Raw genomic sequence first — 16683 nt, 5'->3', positions numbered from 1 at the left:
TTTTACTGGTGACATTTAATATGCTGCTATTTCTCTTCAAAGTGCTTTGCCAGCATTCCTTAGGTGATCCATTCAACACCTCACAAAGATCCTCTGTAAGATTAGAAAGTTTTTTGCAGGCAGAGGTTGGTGCTGTAATTTAAGGTAGTACAATTGGCTTAGACATCTCGCCCTGGGTGGTGGGGGACACCTTCCGTATTGATCTTGATCCACCTTTTGTTGATGTCGGTAACAAAATTAATTTTACATAAGTCAGATTTGGAAATTCTAAAGAATCTAATTGCATTACAGTTTATACTGTTCTTTCAAACAAAGATGTCTGAGGGATAATAATAGTTGACTTCAGGAGGAATATTATAGGGGAGGGAAAAATGTGCCTTCACTCCTGACATAAGCTTTTAATCATTATTTTATCTGCTTCTTGAACCAGTTTTCTCCTGGAATTAGTTTCTCCAACCCACTACTCACCCAGGTATACAACATGATGTTTTCATACATATATACATACATATATATACATGGGAGAGCCTCACAACCTCCCCATGGTGTATTCATATGCCAAAACCAGTAACAAGCTGGGTCTCATTCCCCTGACCCTGAAAGAGCCTCCAATGCGGCATCGTTGGGAAGGATGAGTAAAGAGAGGCTTCTAAAATCTCAGGGCTAGGACGAATGGAGACATTACTGAGACCACTCGAGAAATTCGACGGTCAACAGGATGATGATGATGATGATGATACATTGTAAAACCATTATCACAATCAAATTAGCATATCTAGCATCTGCCAGTTAACTTTTAAAATCACATGTATGTAATGCCAGGGACCCAATCCAGAGCTTCATCGCTGGACTATATGCTTTATCACTGACCTATATTCCTGCCTCAGAGCTGCCTTGTGTTGGGCCAGATGTGGTATGAACATTTATGATATACTTGCAGTGAATTTCATGAACATAATGCAGTATTATTAACTGTGGTCACCCTGTTGTACCAGAATTTATTCCCCTGTAGCTGAAAGGTTGTATCTTTTGGTCAGTACCTCTCCCTTCCACCATTCCCTAGCCTCTGGTAACCACTCCTAAACTGCTTGTTACTCTTAAGTTCCTGTTTTCCAAAGATGGAATTCTTCTCTCTGTACTTTCTCTGTGTCTCTGTCTCTGTCTATCTGTCTGTCTGTTTCTGTTTCTGTCTCTGTCTGTCTGTCTGTCTGTCTGTCTGTCTCTCTCTCTCTCTCTCTCTTTCTCTCTCTCTCCCTCCCTCCCCCCTCCCCTTCAATCCCTTCCTTCCTTTCTCCTTTTTAGGCCCTGTGATTTACAATACTGCTAAGAGTATCCCTCCAGTACTGTTTATAGATCCCCTCACTCTCCACCTCTCACGCCCCACTCAATAGCAAACAGTTTTACCAGCAGAATCTCAAGGGCTATTATCATTGCCTGTTGTTTTGTTCCTTTGCTGTGTTTCTTTCTACCTCACATATGACAGAGACCTGGAATCAATTTCTTAAAAGTCTGTTTACAACCTAGCGCACACAATGTTCAAATAGATCTAACTATTAGAATTCAGTGTGTAGTTTCGTTCAAGATTCTGATAATACTTTGTGTAGTATTCTATAGTTTTTGCCCCCAAAACGCTCTAACTAGATCATCTTATTTCATGCTTTCAGTCACCTTATGATCTAGGTATCATTGTTTCCATTTTACCGACTAAACACAACAGTATTTCACACTAGTTGACATTAGATGGTACCAGTGTAAATAGGTCTTAGATCTGATGACTGCATGAATTTGTTTTGTTGCTGACCACTAGGGGCAGCGTTGCTGTTATTAGTGTGGAGTATGGCTGGACTGTATTAATGGGAAGAGTTAGTTGTTTAGATGAGTATTCGGAACAAAGTGTGTTAAGTGTTGTTGTTTGTTAATCTAACAGTCTGTAATAATCTGAAAAGATGTGATATCCTTAAAAAGATGCATAGAGGGCTGCATATGGAATTTTAACAAATAAATTACCTCCAATTATAAAAATATATCTGGGTATGTTAGAATTGTATTTTGTTGACATAGCATTTATCATTTTCAAGTCACTATTACGTTAGTTGAATCATCCTATTTTCAGCTAAATGAGCCAGTTAACACCCTCCTCTTAACCTAAGCAAAAATGGAAGTTCAGTGAGGTTTTAGACTTGCCATCCCCTGGGTTATGAAGTAATACAGCCTAAGTTAAACCCAGACCATTTATTATTTTTTTGCCTTAGAGAAATATCACTCTCAACATTTCCCCGTGCCCTGGTCCTGTCTGATTTTATGATCACAGGGTAAATTATCTTTGACTAGCCTTTGCTTTCCTGGGCTCCCCACCTATTGACATCATCCATCTGTTTCTTGACTAAGTGGTGTTTACAGTTTTGTGATTACATACACTAAGTTTTGTTTGTGAGCTGTTATTGTTATATTAGTGTATCTAGGTCCCCCTTTAATCTGCAGGACCAACTCCTACTGGTCCCTGGAGGTAGCAGAGGTGACTGATAAAAACCAGTTAACAATTTACCTGGAGAATGGAGAGTTGGCCTTCTAGAGAATTACCCAATATTGAAGTTACTTAGATTTTTTTTCTTTTGTCAGCAAACACTTTCTTCCCCCCTGTGCTACTTCATCCTTGCCTGGACAGCTATTTCCAGACCTGGGCATTGGGTGTATCCTTGTTTGTAAGGCCAGTGTGTACTTGTTTCTTTCTTCTGATGAATAGCATCAGTGAGAGACTATTTTTGGAAACTAGTAAGCTCTTGGAGACAGTGATTTCATCATTAGTCAGGCTTCAGGTTCCATTGAATAATGTGCATTTTGATTTAAATAGTAATTCATGACATCATTTTTAAGATAAAGAATGGAGCACTTTTCTATTTCTTTTTTTGATGAGGGAGTAAAAAAAAAATCTCAAGTCACTGTGAATTTCTCTTTAAGGTAGTATTCCACTAAAGCTGCTGGTGCTCATTGTTGACTTTTATATTATCATATTCTTTCAGCATCTTTCAAAAGAGATTTCCCCCCTCTGTGAAACCAGTTTGATATTACCTTTTGGGTTCAATTGTGGCATGTCCCAAGGATTCAAGGAACAAGTGTAAAGGTGTCGGGCAATTGTTGACATTAAACTGACAGCAAATTATGGTAGTGCTATTAATATAGGAATTTACAGATTCCTGAGCCAGTAAATAAGGTGCATTCTAACTGAAAGGAATCCACTTGGTTGGTATAAGCATCCTGTGTATTTGTATATGCTGCACATATAATGTGTATATTATATATATCATTATAAGTTGCAAATGGCTGGTACAAGAATATTTTTATTTTTTCTGTGTTTTACCCTCAAATTATCAGATTTTAGCAAATAAACCAATATATATGGAAGTATTTTGAAAAGGAGAAAAGACTTTATGTTTATCAGGAGATATTACTATAATTCCATGTCCACATTGACATTCGTGCCATATGTTTTTGGGGATGCTGGGTATAGGGAGAGAGGTTTCATGCAAACCTGGCAGTACCTGTGGCTCTGTGCTCAGGGGATTGGATGAGGTACCCAGGACTGAGCTAGCATCAGTCATATACAAGGCAATTGCATTAAATCTTGTACTATCTTTTTGGCCCTGGTGCCAGAGTTTTAATTTTCGTTTGCTGTTCATAGCAATCAATCTGAATTGAAAAACAAGGAAATTGAGAGTGGAGCAAGTAAAGAAACATGCTGAGGGTCACAAAACTAGCAAGTGATGTTGAAGATGGCCAAAGGATCATTCAGTCAGTAAAGATAAGGTCGTATCTATGGGAAAATATCTCCTTTCTTGGGCCAAGGAGTTGGGTCTGGCTCCCAAACAAACACCGCTTTCCTTTCTGATGAAGTTAAGATTGAAATCTGACTTGATCATAGAGCCAATGAGCCTGCTAGATAAACCTCTGCAATAGGGTAACATTCTTCTTACCCAGTGGCCTGCTGTCCCAGTACAGACCATACAAGGAGGTGGACTCATGGGGGCAGAAGTTGATGCCCACCACATGTGACCTCACACAGGCCTGCATGAGTAAAGGCTGTATCTGAGCAGAGCATTCCCCCAATTCCCTCTCTGGTACTTCTCCACACTTCCTGGACCAGATGAGATTCATGAGGAAAAAGCGGCAGTGACACTGTTGTTTTGCCATTCTGAAATTGGGAAGCTTTAGAAGCTTAAGAAAGTGTGGGGGAAGGGGGTGGGGTGGGGGGGCGGGTAATGTTGTCCTTTTTCAGGGACAAAGGACATCTCCAAATCTACCTCTGTGACTCTATTTAATATTTATGTTGGACCACACCCAGCAATGCTCAGGGGTTTCTCCAGGTGATGCTCAGGAGACCATATGGGATACTGGGAATTGAACCCAGGTCAGCCACCTGCAAGGCAAATGCCCTACCCACTGTACAATCGCTCGGGCCCCTGTGACTCCACTTTACCGAGCTTTTCTAGTAAACTATAGGAATACCTCTTCACATAGGATCCTATTTATCATCTTAAATGCTTATTTGTTCAGTAAAAAATGGAAAGGGGAAAAGACTTTCATATGTTTGATGGTGCCAAGCATATAACAATTTATCAGAACATTTTGAAATTCATGTTATTTATGAAAGTAGATCAGTAGTATAACTTAATAATTTCAGTTCTAAATAAACTCTAGTCTATATAAATAAGTATTGAGGCACAGCTAGTTAGGGCAGAAAGCTCACAATTTATAGTCTTTGTATAAACACCACAGATTGAGTTGAATTGACTTACCCTGTACTTAGTTGCACTGTAAGAAGAGTGTCTCATTTGGATTTTGTTATTAAAATTTCTAGGTCTGCCCAAAAATCTAAGTAGGCCTTTATGGAAAAGAGAAAAGCCTGTGATAAATATTGAGATATACAGCTCATTATTTTGAGCCAGTTTTGTGTCTGTGGTACCAAAAAATTTAAGGAGTAGCAAAGAGTAGCTAAAATAAAAGCCTTAGCAAAGAACTTAGTCCCAAGGGACAGCTACACTCCTGCTCCATAAATATTCCATGATAGCAACGATACCTTTTTGTGTGATATAATTCATCATTTCAATAATTCATGGCTTTAGTGCATGTGTATAACAACTCCAGGTAAATAATTTACTGCAATTACCAAAAAGGAATGACAGTATTTATTAAACTTTATAAAAATAGGCTCTGTCAAGTAACCTTGATGTTTTAAATATAAACCTCACTTAGAAAAGTGATCAAATGAGCAGCAACACCCACTTTGTATTAAGCTTTTTTGTCTTACTCTGAAGGTGGTCGACTGAAAGACAATAAAATGGGTAAATAAGAGAAGACTAAGTATAACACTAATCTCTGATTAAACCACAGAGCATTTGGAAACTTTCTAGTGACAAATTGCCTTTGGAGTCTAAATCTTCATTCTGTGGATTTTTTTTTTAACCTCTTTAGTTACACCTTCATCCGTGTAACATTTGCTCACATTGAATGCAGGGGGAGCCGTGCGTTCAATGTACCATTTGTGGTACATTTTCCTAACATGTAGACAGATGGTGACTTACATATATGTACACTACAAGTTATTTTTAAGCTAAATTTCAGCACTAGTTTTTATTTTAGTTGTTAGTTTTGTAGTGCCAACGATGGAATCCTGGTCATCTCATATGCAAGTGTCCCAAGTATTCCTGGGCCAAGGATTTTTGTTTTATAATTGAATCACTGTGAATTACAAAGTTGCACAGATATTTATGATTGAGTTTCAGGCATGTACTATTCTAAAACCAATCTCTTCACCAGTACCCTTTACATTCTACCATGGTTCCCAGTTGCCATCCTGCCCACATCCTGTCTCTGTAGTAGCCACTTCCCCCTCTCCCCATTGTCCTACTGTTCCCTTCCCTAACTTGTCACCCAGACCCCTGCCCCAGTGCCAACCTTCCTATTGGAAACCAGTTCTCCTGCTCTTCATTTCTATTGCCATTTGGGCATTTGATATTCTATAATTTAAAAGTCTTTTTAAAGTTTTATCTTCAAAGTTACAAAAGTAAATGCAATCTCTTGTCAGTTTTACAAGACATACTAGTTGGGGGGGGGGGACCAGAATTTCCAGAGTACCTTCCAATGACACATTTTATGCATCTGTGCAAATGATAAGTGTATGTTGCTTCGTGTTGGTTTTTCTATATTTCACAAATTACTGAATTCCAGAAATGGAAAAGTAAACTTTAATTTTTAAAAAATTCCTTCTGTCATGCACACATCTCTTCTCTCCACATTCCCCAAAGAGGTAGGTGGGGGTAGGGGATGGTGTGTGTGTGTGTGTGTGTGTGTGTGTGTGTGTGTGTGTGTGTGTGTGTGAGATACCAATATGTAGAACTTCTATTGTTATGTCTATATTATATTCTGGTTGTATTTCCTTTTGGACAAAATATTTTGTCTTCTTAAGGCCTTTTCATTTAATTGGTGTTCTCTGAACATTATCACTAGTCCCACCACACACTCCCCTGGTTGTGTGAATCTCTCTTAAGTTTAGCTGTTCTCTAGATTCCATCTATTTACTTACTCTTTAGAGTATTTATCAGCTTCCTTGTTAAGTTCATGGTTCCAATGTTGTCCTCTGACATCACCATAAAAATTCACTATTCTCATCATAAACCTTGTGTGTTCATTATGGGGCATTGTATCTTCCAGTAGTTTACAGTGTTTTTTCTTTGTTTTATATAATTTTTTGAAGTTTTATATAACTTAAGACATCCTTCTTGGTTTGACTAGCTGTGGAATTCTGGGTAGAAAATTACATCTTTGCAGAACACTGAAGGAAGTGCTCCATTGTCTTTAATTTTTGGTTTTGGATATTTTTCCCCTGATAAATGTTGATGGAAGTCTGCCATCCGGAACCCTTTTTCCTCTTTCAGTGTATAGGATCTTCCTTTATCTCCAGGTCTGACATCTGATTATGATGTGCCATTGTGGAATTTATATTCATTCACATAGTTGCTCACTCAGTGGCTCATTTTACTCAAGAACTCAGGTCTTCAATTCTGGGAAAGTGAATAAACTTCTATTTTTTTTCTTTTTGGGTCACACCCAGCGGTGCTCAGGGGTTACTCCTGGCTCTTCACTCAGGAATTATTCCTGGCGGTGGTGGGGGACCATATGGGATGCTGGGAATCAAACCTGGGTAAGCCGTGTGCAAGGCAAACACCCTACCCGCTGTGCTATCGCTCTGGCCCCAAGTGACTAAACTTCGTGATTTGCTTCCTTGATCCATGCTCTTACTCTTTTCTCTTTATAGAACTTTAATTTGTTTAAATTAACAAATTTGTTAATTTGTTCTTTAATTTTTTTCTTCAAACCTTCATGTACTGATCCTATGTTTTCTTTTCTCTCCTATTTCCTATTTCCCCCCGTAATCCCCCTTTAATTTCCGTCATTCCCTTCCCTCTGTTGGTACCTTGGTGACAGGGGCATGTACAGGTGGCTGTGATGCTCATCTTGGGTTTTGCTCTTTAATGTTGGTGCTCGTGCACATCCTGGTTGTGTGCCAGGAAGCACTATGGTGCTCACATATGTGCTCATAGAGGCTTTGCACTCAGACTGGGTGCTCATGTGACATTTTATTTGATTCTATTTTTATTTACTTACTTCATTGATGGTGGGAAATTTTGTAATAATGGTAGTGGGAAGGTGTATGGTGGTGGGATTGGTGGGACTGGTATATAAATTATAGAATAATATGTATATATTCTATTATTGTAATTATTGTCAATAATTACAATATTATAAATAAACAAAATATTGTAATTATCACAATTTTACATATATTGAACGTAATACATTATTATGAAAAACTCTACAAAAATTGAATTAAAAAGAAATAAAGCCTCCTGGTGATATGTGTCATGTCAACATGTGAAGGTCACAGTACTGAGTTGAAAAGTTACTGCATGCCACCAAAGTGCTCATTACCCCCCACCACTCTCCTATGTGACCTCTGAATCAGTCTTCACTCTTCTCCATCTCCACTCCCCGCCCCCACACGTTTATAACTCTGTAATCCAAGGCTAGGGGGTTGTCACCATTCCATACTGTCTGTTCCTTTGTTTTGTCTCTGTAAGTCCACAGTGAGGGAGATTATCCATGTCATATCAGTGAGAATGGCATCTCTCAAAAAGATTAGGAATTTTTTTTTTTGCCTTTTAAAGATTTTTTGGGTCAGTGTTTAGCTTCCTGTTCTGTACGGTTCCAGAGTTGGGGAAATGTTCGTAGCAGAAAGCTGTAGCGTCTTTAAGGCATCAAATCTCCATCAATCTTGATTTTTCTATTTCCCACAGTGAATCCTATAGAGACAGATTCCAAACTCTACAGTGGTACTTGACAAATGACTCAATGTCAAAAGTGTAGCAGTTTTGAATTTTTATCATGTAATAATAATTATCTTCATGATTATTGTCCTGTCATTTCATTAAGATTAATGTAAAAAACATTACTGGAAATATATGGATATTTCTGAATAGTACTATGACTATTATGCATACATTTTATTGTTCTACTCAATTATATTGATAACAGGTATAATATTTAAATATATAAATGTAGAATGCATGAATTGGAAATTATCAGGAATTTATGAGCACTGATTTTTTAATTGGCAACCAAGAGTGGAGCTTGACACTGCAAGTTCTTTCTCTCTCCAGAGTGGTGTTCCCCTGTGCCTGGCATGTCTATATTTACTTGGTATTTACCTGATTGACTTGGTCGAAGCACGAGGCTATTGCTAGCTTCTCTGGAAGCCGAAGTCATCAAGGTTGAATTTTTTATTTTGAAATTCAGGAAATGACTTTGTAACCGTTGTAGGGTCCAGTTTTTATTTGGAATGTTAGATTCTGGATTTAGGTACAGATATATTTTGCAAGTACAAAGAACCAGTGTTTTGTGAGTTGTTGATCAGTGTATCATTTTCCTTTCAGCATCTAACCTTCACGAGAGAATTTGATTCAGATTCTCTTAGACATTACAGCTGGGCTGCAGATACCTTGGATAACGTCAATCTTGTTTCAAGCCCTGTTCATTCAGGGTAAGTGACTTAAAAGTTCCTTTTCTTTATCCTGTTAAATAACATTGCATCTCTTATTTGCAGTAATAAATTCACTTTTCAAAAGATTTGTATATATAAAAATTTGACTTTATTAGTGAGTATATGTGAGATATTTCTGTAATCTGTAATTTTTTTAAGCAAATAGGTCCATCTAGTTTTATTGGTAAAACATAATATTGAGGATTAATTGTGTTATTGGTACAATAAAATTTCCTAGCTATTCTTTTCTAATTCTAGGTCTCTATTTTTTTTCTTTCAGTAAAATTTATAGTCATTTCTCTTAATCTTATTTTCTTTGAAGGAACTTCCCTCACCGAATGTTTGATTTTTTTCCAATTAAAAAATTAAATATACTTATACTTTTCCTCAATAACTGATTGCTCTGTGCTCCACCTCTAATAACAAAAAAACTTCACTTAAATGTTTAGTTTATAAATAGACTGTGCAAGTTTATTTAGATGATATGTGTTTCTGATTTGCCAAATATTTAATTTTACTTTTTAGATTTCCTGTAAAAAAGAAACTTCTAGATAGTCTGGTGTAGTAGCATGCCTGAAACAAGATATTTTTTTCAAATTCAAATTTACTTAAGTGAATGTACCCATGTATGATATATCTGTCTCAGAAGCGCTTTAATATAAACAATGTGAAATAGACTCATCATTATTTTCCTTATTGGTTTGAGACAAGAAAAAGGTGAACCATTGTAATTGCAGAATCGATCATGTATTTTAAAATATTTACAGAATTCTTTATTGTTAGTAATTAAAACTGAATAATTTATATCCATACAAATTAAATAAAATTGATGAAGTTTTTAAGGTTTTTTAATCTCTAAAGTTGACATAAGTCCTTAATTTAGTTGCTATACAATCCAGGTAAAAAGCCAATTAATTTGAAATGATAATTAACATTTTTGGAGTGTTATCGATTAGAAGATTTTTTTGCTACTTTTAATTAAAATACATTATGATAGCTTACACTTACCAAGTGCTTTCATATACCTGGCATTATGCTAAATCTTTCATTTGCATTTTTCAAATACTTATTTGAATCTTAACCCTTTGAGATAGATTTTACTCATTATTTTCACTTATTTCATTATCAGGGCTGGAGCGATAGCACAGCGGTAGGGTGTTTGCCTTGCACACGGCCTACCCAGGTTTGATTCCTCAGCCCCTCTCGGAGAGCCCAGCAAGCTACCGAGAGTATCTCGCCCGCATGGCAGAGCCTGGCAAGCTACCTGTGCCGTATTCGATATGCCAAATACAATAACAAGTCTCACAGTGGAGACATTACTGGTGCCCACTCGAGCAAATCGATGAGCAACAGAATGACAGTGACAGTGACAAGATATAAAATTACTAAGCTACTATTTATATTAGGTACATATGAGTCTGTGATTACAAAAGCAATAAGATAAAATCAGCATTGAGAAGAAAATGTGAAATCAAATGAGCAAATCAGTGTCCAGCTGTGAAAAGTTCTAGAATCATTCCTGCTGAACTGCCACCATGTTACAGCCATCTAGAACACTTTGTGCTCTATCTGGAAAAGAAAAGTAGAAGGGTTTCATTGAGCAAATAAAAGTTGAAGGAGCATTAGATATTAGAATTACAAGTGAACAGTCTCATACTTGACAGAACAATGAAATATTTGAATATGTAAATTATCTCTCCTTCTCTTGAACTTTTTGGAGAGAGACAGGTGCAGGGAAGCAAAAGTCACAGGTAAGTTGGAATTGTTTGAAAAGGAAGATATAGACTTGGATTTCACATGGAAATACTTCCCTACTGCCAGATTTGTGGTATAGCTTACATAATCATTTAAAACTAATATTTTTCAGGCCTGTCCCACGAATGTGAAATGCATTGATTTCATTTTTTATTTTTCCTTTGCTTATCATTGGCATTTTCTGTTGCTGGCTTCTAATTACCTTGCATTAATTTTTTCCATTTGCTTTCTAAATTATTTTGCAGCTATTCTTCTCCACTCCCACAGTATGATTCAAGGTGATATTTGTGTCCTTTATGTGACCCATCCTTTTTGTATTTTTAATTTATGTGACTTTTCTCCAGAGTTAAATCATATAATGTTTGTAGTATGTCAGTATTTGTCATCCACTCTTCCTTAAACTAGCAACATTCATTTGTTTTAGGATCATTTGTAGAATTCTGGGTTTAGTTGAAATATATTTAATATACAACTGTAATTAAACATCATCTTTTAATTTGTTTGTATAAGTTACAGTGCATGAAATTTTATTTTGCATAGACTGCATAATGAATGGGTTTGGAAAACAAGTTTCTGTAATTCTAATGCCATTAAATAATAAGGCATGAATCCTGCTTAACATTAACTCTCTTTCCACAGTGTTTTGGATCTATAACATTTTAATACTGTGGGGTAGTACATGATTATTAATGAGCACCAATTATGCACGGAATACTAAGCAGAACACAGAAGAAAAAAATTCTTTCAGTGGCCAAGAAATATAGTACAGGGGTTAAGGTTCTTGGTTTGCATGTAGCTGACCCTGGTTTAATCGTTGGCATCATAAGGTCCCCCAAGCACTGCAGAGTGATCAAGAGTACCCCACTACCACGTGTCCCCAAAGCCGAACAAAAATATGTATTCTTTTAGTTTGTCATTAAAATCATCTTAAATTCTAAAAATCAGCAAAGTCCTGACATTCTTTGGAGGTGGCATATTTTTATAGCCTCTTTCAAGGCTGCACAGCTCAAGTTTTTAAAATATATGCATGTATCTATGTCATATATACACATGTTATTATTAAGCAAGTCTAATCTAGGCTGTTTATAAGTACATTTACAAACACTTTTGTTCACTGGTTTTATTCAACAAATACTTATTGTATACTTGTGTGCAGGAAATGTGTCCAGCTCGGCAAGCCAGGCAGTGGAGACAGACTTCTTCTGAACTGCTGTCTGTATTGTTGAGATTTAGTGGTTTGTTGCCAGGGCAAACACTGCCCTCTTAGTGTAAACATTCCAGTGTTTATTTGTACTAATACAACTGACTTTTCAAGCCCAGGGTTTGTCTCCAGTCATTTTAAATCTATTCTCCTGCTTGTATTTCCGCTTACAAGATTTTAACTATGAAATGCTGAGAAATACCCAGTTTGTCTTACACTTCTTTACAATAACTACATACTGCGTTTGTGACAGAATGAAAATCATGTTTGAACATGTAGCTAAGAAAATGTCATCTCCCCATTACTGATTCTGTTGAGTCTTGTATCATCTAGTTTTAGAAACAATTCAAGAAATTTACACAAGCTAAGTATGTCTTTGACTAGGGAGCAGTAAATTTTTCTGTTTTGAGGGGATCTGTCCTTTTCCAATATTACAGTGACTGCCTTCTAAAAAGTAGACTGTTATAAAACATACTTTAACTCAGAGGCAAATGGCTAAATCTAAAATAAGCAAAAGGGTGTGAAAGTGCTAGTGATCAGAGTTGATTCTAAAAATTGAGTGAACTGAAAAATCTTCCCTTACCCACTGCCTCTCCCAATGGGGCTAGCAGGTGAGTCTGCTTTGTGGGGGACGTTTCACTTCTTAGGTCTAGAGGAAAGGATCTAATAAATCCTTAGCTTGAACTTTCATGCAAGGTCCTAAAATCTCTTTGTAGGATGGTAGAACTACTTTTAGGTGAATTAAGAGTAGAGAATTTATTTTTCCTTACCCCCTCTTAAAGAGTAGAGGATTTTAATGGATAACTTTTCTCTACAGTAACACCAACCAAAATACTATAGGTGTACAGTATTTGCATGCTTTCTCTATGGGGCTAATTGGTTACCTTCTCCAGAGTACTTCCTTTGTAACACTGTGACAAGGGGGTAGTAGGTGGGGGTGAGTGGAGCTTCACAAGAGGGGGAATTTTTGTTGTTGTTGTTACCATGATCACATAATAGAAAGCAAGAATTTCACTATGATCTTACCAGATAGGACAGTCACTTTCATATCCACATGTAAATTATTTTCCTCACTACATGCAAGTTGCCTTGTTTATTGCCTTTCTTAGAAAGTGCTGTGGGCTGGGAACCATGTGGCATCAGATTAAACCCTGAGTACTCATATGCAAAGCCTGTGCTCCGGTCCTTTGAGCTATCTCTCCAGTCCCAATTTGGAGACATTTAACAAGAAAAAAAAAGAAAAAATTATATATATATATATATATATATGTTTGTATGTATGTATATATAAGATTATGCATCAGTCACAAAAGATTATATATATATATACATATATATATACTGTAGGTGTTCATATGCATATATGTATAATCGAACTTTGAAACCATCATGGTTCCTTCCATTTGAGTATCCAAGAAATGGCTGACTTCTTTTTAGGAAGCCACATTTCACCATGGATATAAATAAATATATACATGCATATAGATATATATAAAACATGTATACATATATGTGTATATGTAATCTTTTTGTGACTGATAAATACATAAAGTGCAGATTAAGTTTGGGGGGAGGCCTCACTCAGCAGTGCTCAGGGATTACTCCTGGTTCTGCGCTTAGGGATCACTCCTGATGGTGCTCAGGGTTCCATATGGAGTGCCAAGGATTAAACTTGGGTTATTTGTGTGCAAGGCAAACGCTCTACCCACTGTACCATCTCTCCAGCCCAATTCAAGTAATTTTTAAACCAAAGTTATACTAAAAATAGTAAATCTCTTTCCATCAAAATTGTCATAATACAACTGTTAATATTCAGCTTTTTATATTCTGCTTTGTAATAGTAAAAGTCAGAGTATATGATAAAATACATACATTCAGTTGATGGGAAGTACATGTTCTGATGTACTTTTTAAGTTTTATCATATTTATAAAGGGAAGAGATTCTGTAGTCAGCACCTGGCTAAAACCATTTATAGTTAAAAGGGTCCCAGATATAACACTAATCACCTACAAAGTGCACATAGAAACTATTGTTTTTATTTTATTTTAACACTAAAAACTTTTAGTTTTAAATTTTAAAATTTCTAAACAATTTTAGTTTTCAAATATGTCAAAGTTCTTTAGTAGCACTTTTTTTTTTTTTTTTTTTGCTTTTTTGGTCACACCCGGTGATGCACAGGGGTCACTCCTGGCTCTGCACTCAGGAATCACCCCTGGCGGTGCTCAGGGGACCATATGGGATGCTGGGAATCGAGCCTGGTTCGGCCACATGCAAGGCAAACTCTCTACCCGCTATGCTATTGCTCCAGCCCCCTAATAGCTCTTTTTTATTCCAACTTTGAGACCATCATGGTTCCCTCCATTGAGTATCTAAGAGATGGCCAACTTCTGTTTGGAGGCCACGTTCCACCGTGGATAACTTGCCCTGTTAAGTTTTCACCAGCGCACAAGTGAAATGCATGCACAATGTGACTCTTCTTGTATTTCCTTCCAATTTATTTTTAGAGCGAGGAATAGTAGCTCCATTGTCATTTTAGACTTTCAACTGTTTTCATTTCAAAACCATCGTGAACAGAGCTGGTTTGTTTCCGTCCTTGATTTGGCCTCTGTTTTTCTCTTTCAGGTTTCTGGTTAGCTTTATGGTGGACGCCAGAGGGGGCTCAATGAGAGGAAGCCGCCACCACGGGATGAGAATCATCATTCCTCCACGCAAGTGTACGGCCCCCACCCGCATTACCTGCCGTTTGGTAAAGAGACATAAACTGGCCAACCCACCCCCAATGGTGGAAGGAGAGGGATTAGCCAGTAGGCTGGTAGAAATGGGTCCTGCAGGGGCCCAATTTTTAGGGTAAGTTCCTTTATCAGTTTTTATCTTGGCCCTCATAGCACATCTTTGATTTTCTTTACCGTGGTTAACTCCAGAAGTTAACTGTCTAAACAACCTTGTTGGACCACTTTGAATACCCCTTTGGTGGCATATAAGAAGTCATAAGGCTGTGTCACTTCCTCGTAAGCTACAGGCCTTTAACTCATCTTGCTGGGCAAAGCTTCTACTAACCAACATGCATGTTGTCTGCTCAGTGAGTGCACGGAACTTTAGCAGGCCCCAGAGCAACAATTGTCAGGGGAAAAGATAGATGCTGGGTGATAACATCACACTGAACAAATGGCCACTGTATGTCCACATCATCTTAAAAATAATTTGAGGGAAGCAATGTGTAGGCATCTAGTGTTTGTAAGAAGGAAAACCTCAAGTTGAGCTCATTTTCTGTCACTTGGGTGACAAGTCAGGCAGGCTCTGTCACGACGGACAGTTTGTTCACAATTTCCCCTTCTTGTTTCTCTTCCTGCTGCATGGATTTTATTCAGTAAACTGCATCTTCCTACCAATCCTCCCCCTGTAAATGAGGGTGAGAGTTTGGTTAGCCGAGTCCTGCAGCTTGGGCCTCAAGGAACAAAATTTATTGGGTAGGATCTTTATAGACAAGATACAGAATGTCTACAACTCTTCTGCCATTTTCAATTTTTTTCTGTCACACCCATGGTCTTTATTCTTGTCTTAGCTTTCTGTTGACCTTTTCAGTTTTTGATGCTTTCAGTTGACGTGTGTCACTGAAAGAACGGAAAAAAATCATAGTGACTTGACGTAGCACCGCGACCTCTCTTGTGCTTTTCAAGCATGTGGAATTCATGGCAAGCATTCCGCTTTCATACCTCTGTGCTCCTTGTAAACCTTTCTTTAATTTGAAACGTTTCAACTGAATACTATTGTTTCTAAGATCAACTGGTAGCCTAATTTTAATCCTGTGTAAGAGTAACGACTTCTAGTCTTTGAATTCACATTTGCTATAAATGACACATATGTGTTTGTGTATATGTACATATAGATATGCCTGCTGTGTATCTATATGTGTGTAATTACATATTAAAAATTCCAAGTACTAAATAATCTTCATGGGCTTTGAAAAGGAAAACTCATCAGTGAGTAAATTGATTTTGAAAAATTATGGGAATATAGACATGCGAAGAAAAAACTTACTAAGCAGCAGGTGGAATATTCTACTCAAGTGATGAAACTGTTTTTTTTTTTTTTTTTTTTTTTGAAGCTGAGATGTGTTGGTACTTGTTGTTCGTTTGCTTGTCTGTTTAAGGATTCTATTTCCCTTGGCAGTCTGCATGAAGACACCTGTAATGAAAAACTATGCTTGGCTTTCACCTTGTTCTGACACCTTGGCCATACCTTTTTTTCAGTATTGTTGAATGTCATACACAAAACTACATTCCTTAAATGTTTACACAGACAGTATCTGATACATTAACCTGCAAAGATTGTATCTAGTTATTATTTTTAAAAAAGAATGTTGAATTATCAGGTGTGGTTAAAATTTATGAAAAATGTCTTAATGACTGTTCAAGTTCTAAATGGTACGTTTTGATCTGTTTTCATTTCAAAAATGAAAACATTATGACATTTTAAAAATCGTTAGTTTAGGATTATAATGACTTTGCCAAAAATAAGATTACCATATCTGTTAACCCATTTTTAACTTAATGCTTTGGGTAATAAGTCAGATATTCATGTTTGTTATTTGTTGATCATTACAACTGTTATCCCTTTTCTGCTCATAAACAC

General features: G+C 36.9%; 1 protein-coding gene across 18 annotated transcripts in view; it reads left to right on the top strand.

The window, feature by feature from the left end:
• ANK3 (ankyrin 3) overlaps positions 1-16683 on the top strand; it is a 511843-nt gene that overhangs the window by 419269 nt on the left and 75891 nt on the right. For 8 of the 18 annotated variants that reach the window (XM_055137437.1, XM_055137439.1, XM_055137438.1 and 5 more), the window contains 4 exons: positions 7109-7198; positions 8988-9094; positions 14674-14898; positions 15420-15518. In XM_055137437.1, the coding sequence (XP_054993412.1) occupies positions 7109-7198; positions 8988-9094; positions 14674-14898; positions 15420-15518 (521 nt within the window). The remainder of the gene's footprint in view (positions 1-7108; positions 7199-8987; positions 9095-14673; positions 14899-15419; positions 15519-16683) is intronic. The other 10 variants (XM_055137445.1, XM_055137444.1, XM_004616523.2 and 7 more) reach the window with 2 other exon arrangements.

The sequence above is a fragment of the Sorex araneus genome, chromosome 5 (genome assembly GCF_027595985.1).
Source record: "Sorex araneus isolate mSorAra2 chromosome 5, mSorAra2.pri, whole genome shotgun sequence".
In the NCBI taxonomy this organism is placed as follows: domain Eukaryota; kingdom Metazoa; phylum Chordata; class Mammalia; order Eulipotyphla; family Soricidae; genus Sorex; species Sorex araneus.
This window is presented reverse-complemented; position numbering and strand designations above follow the sequence as displayed.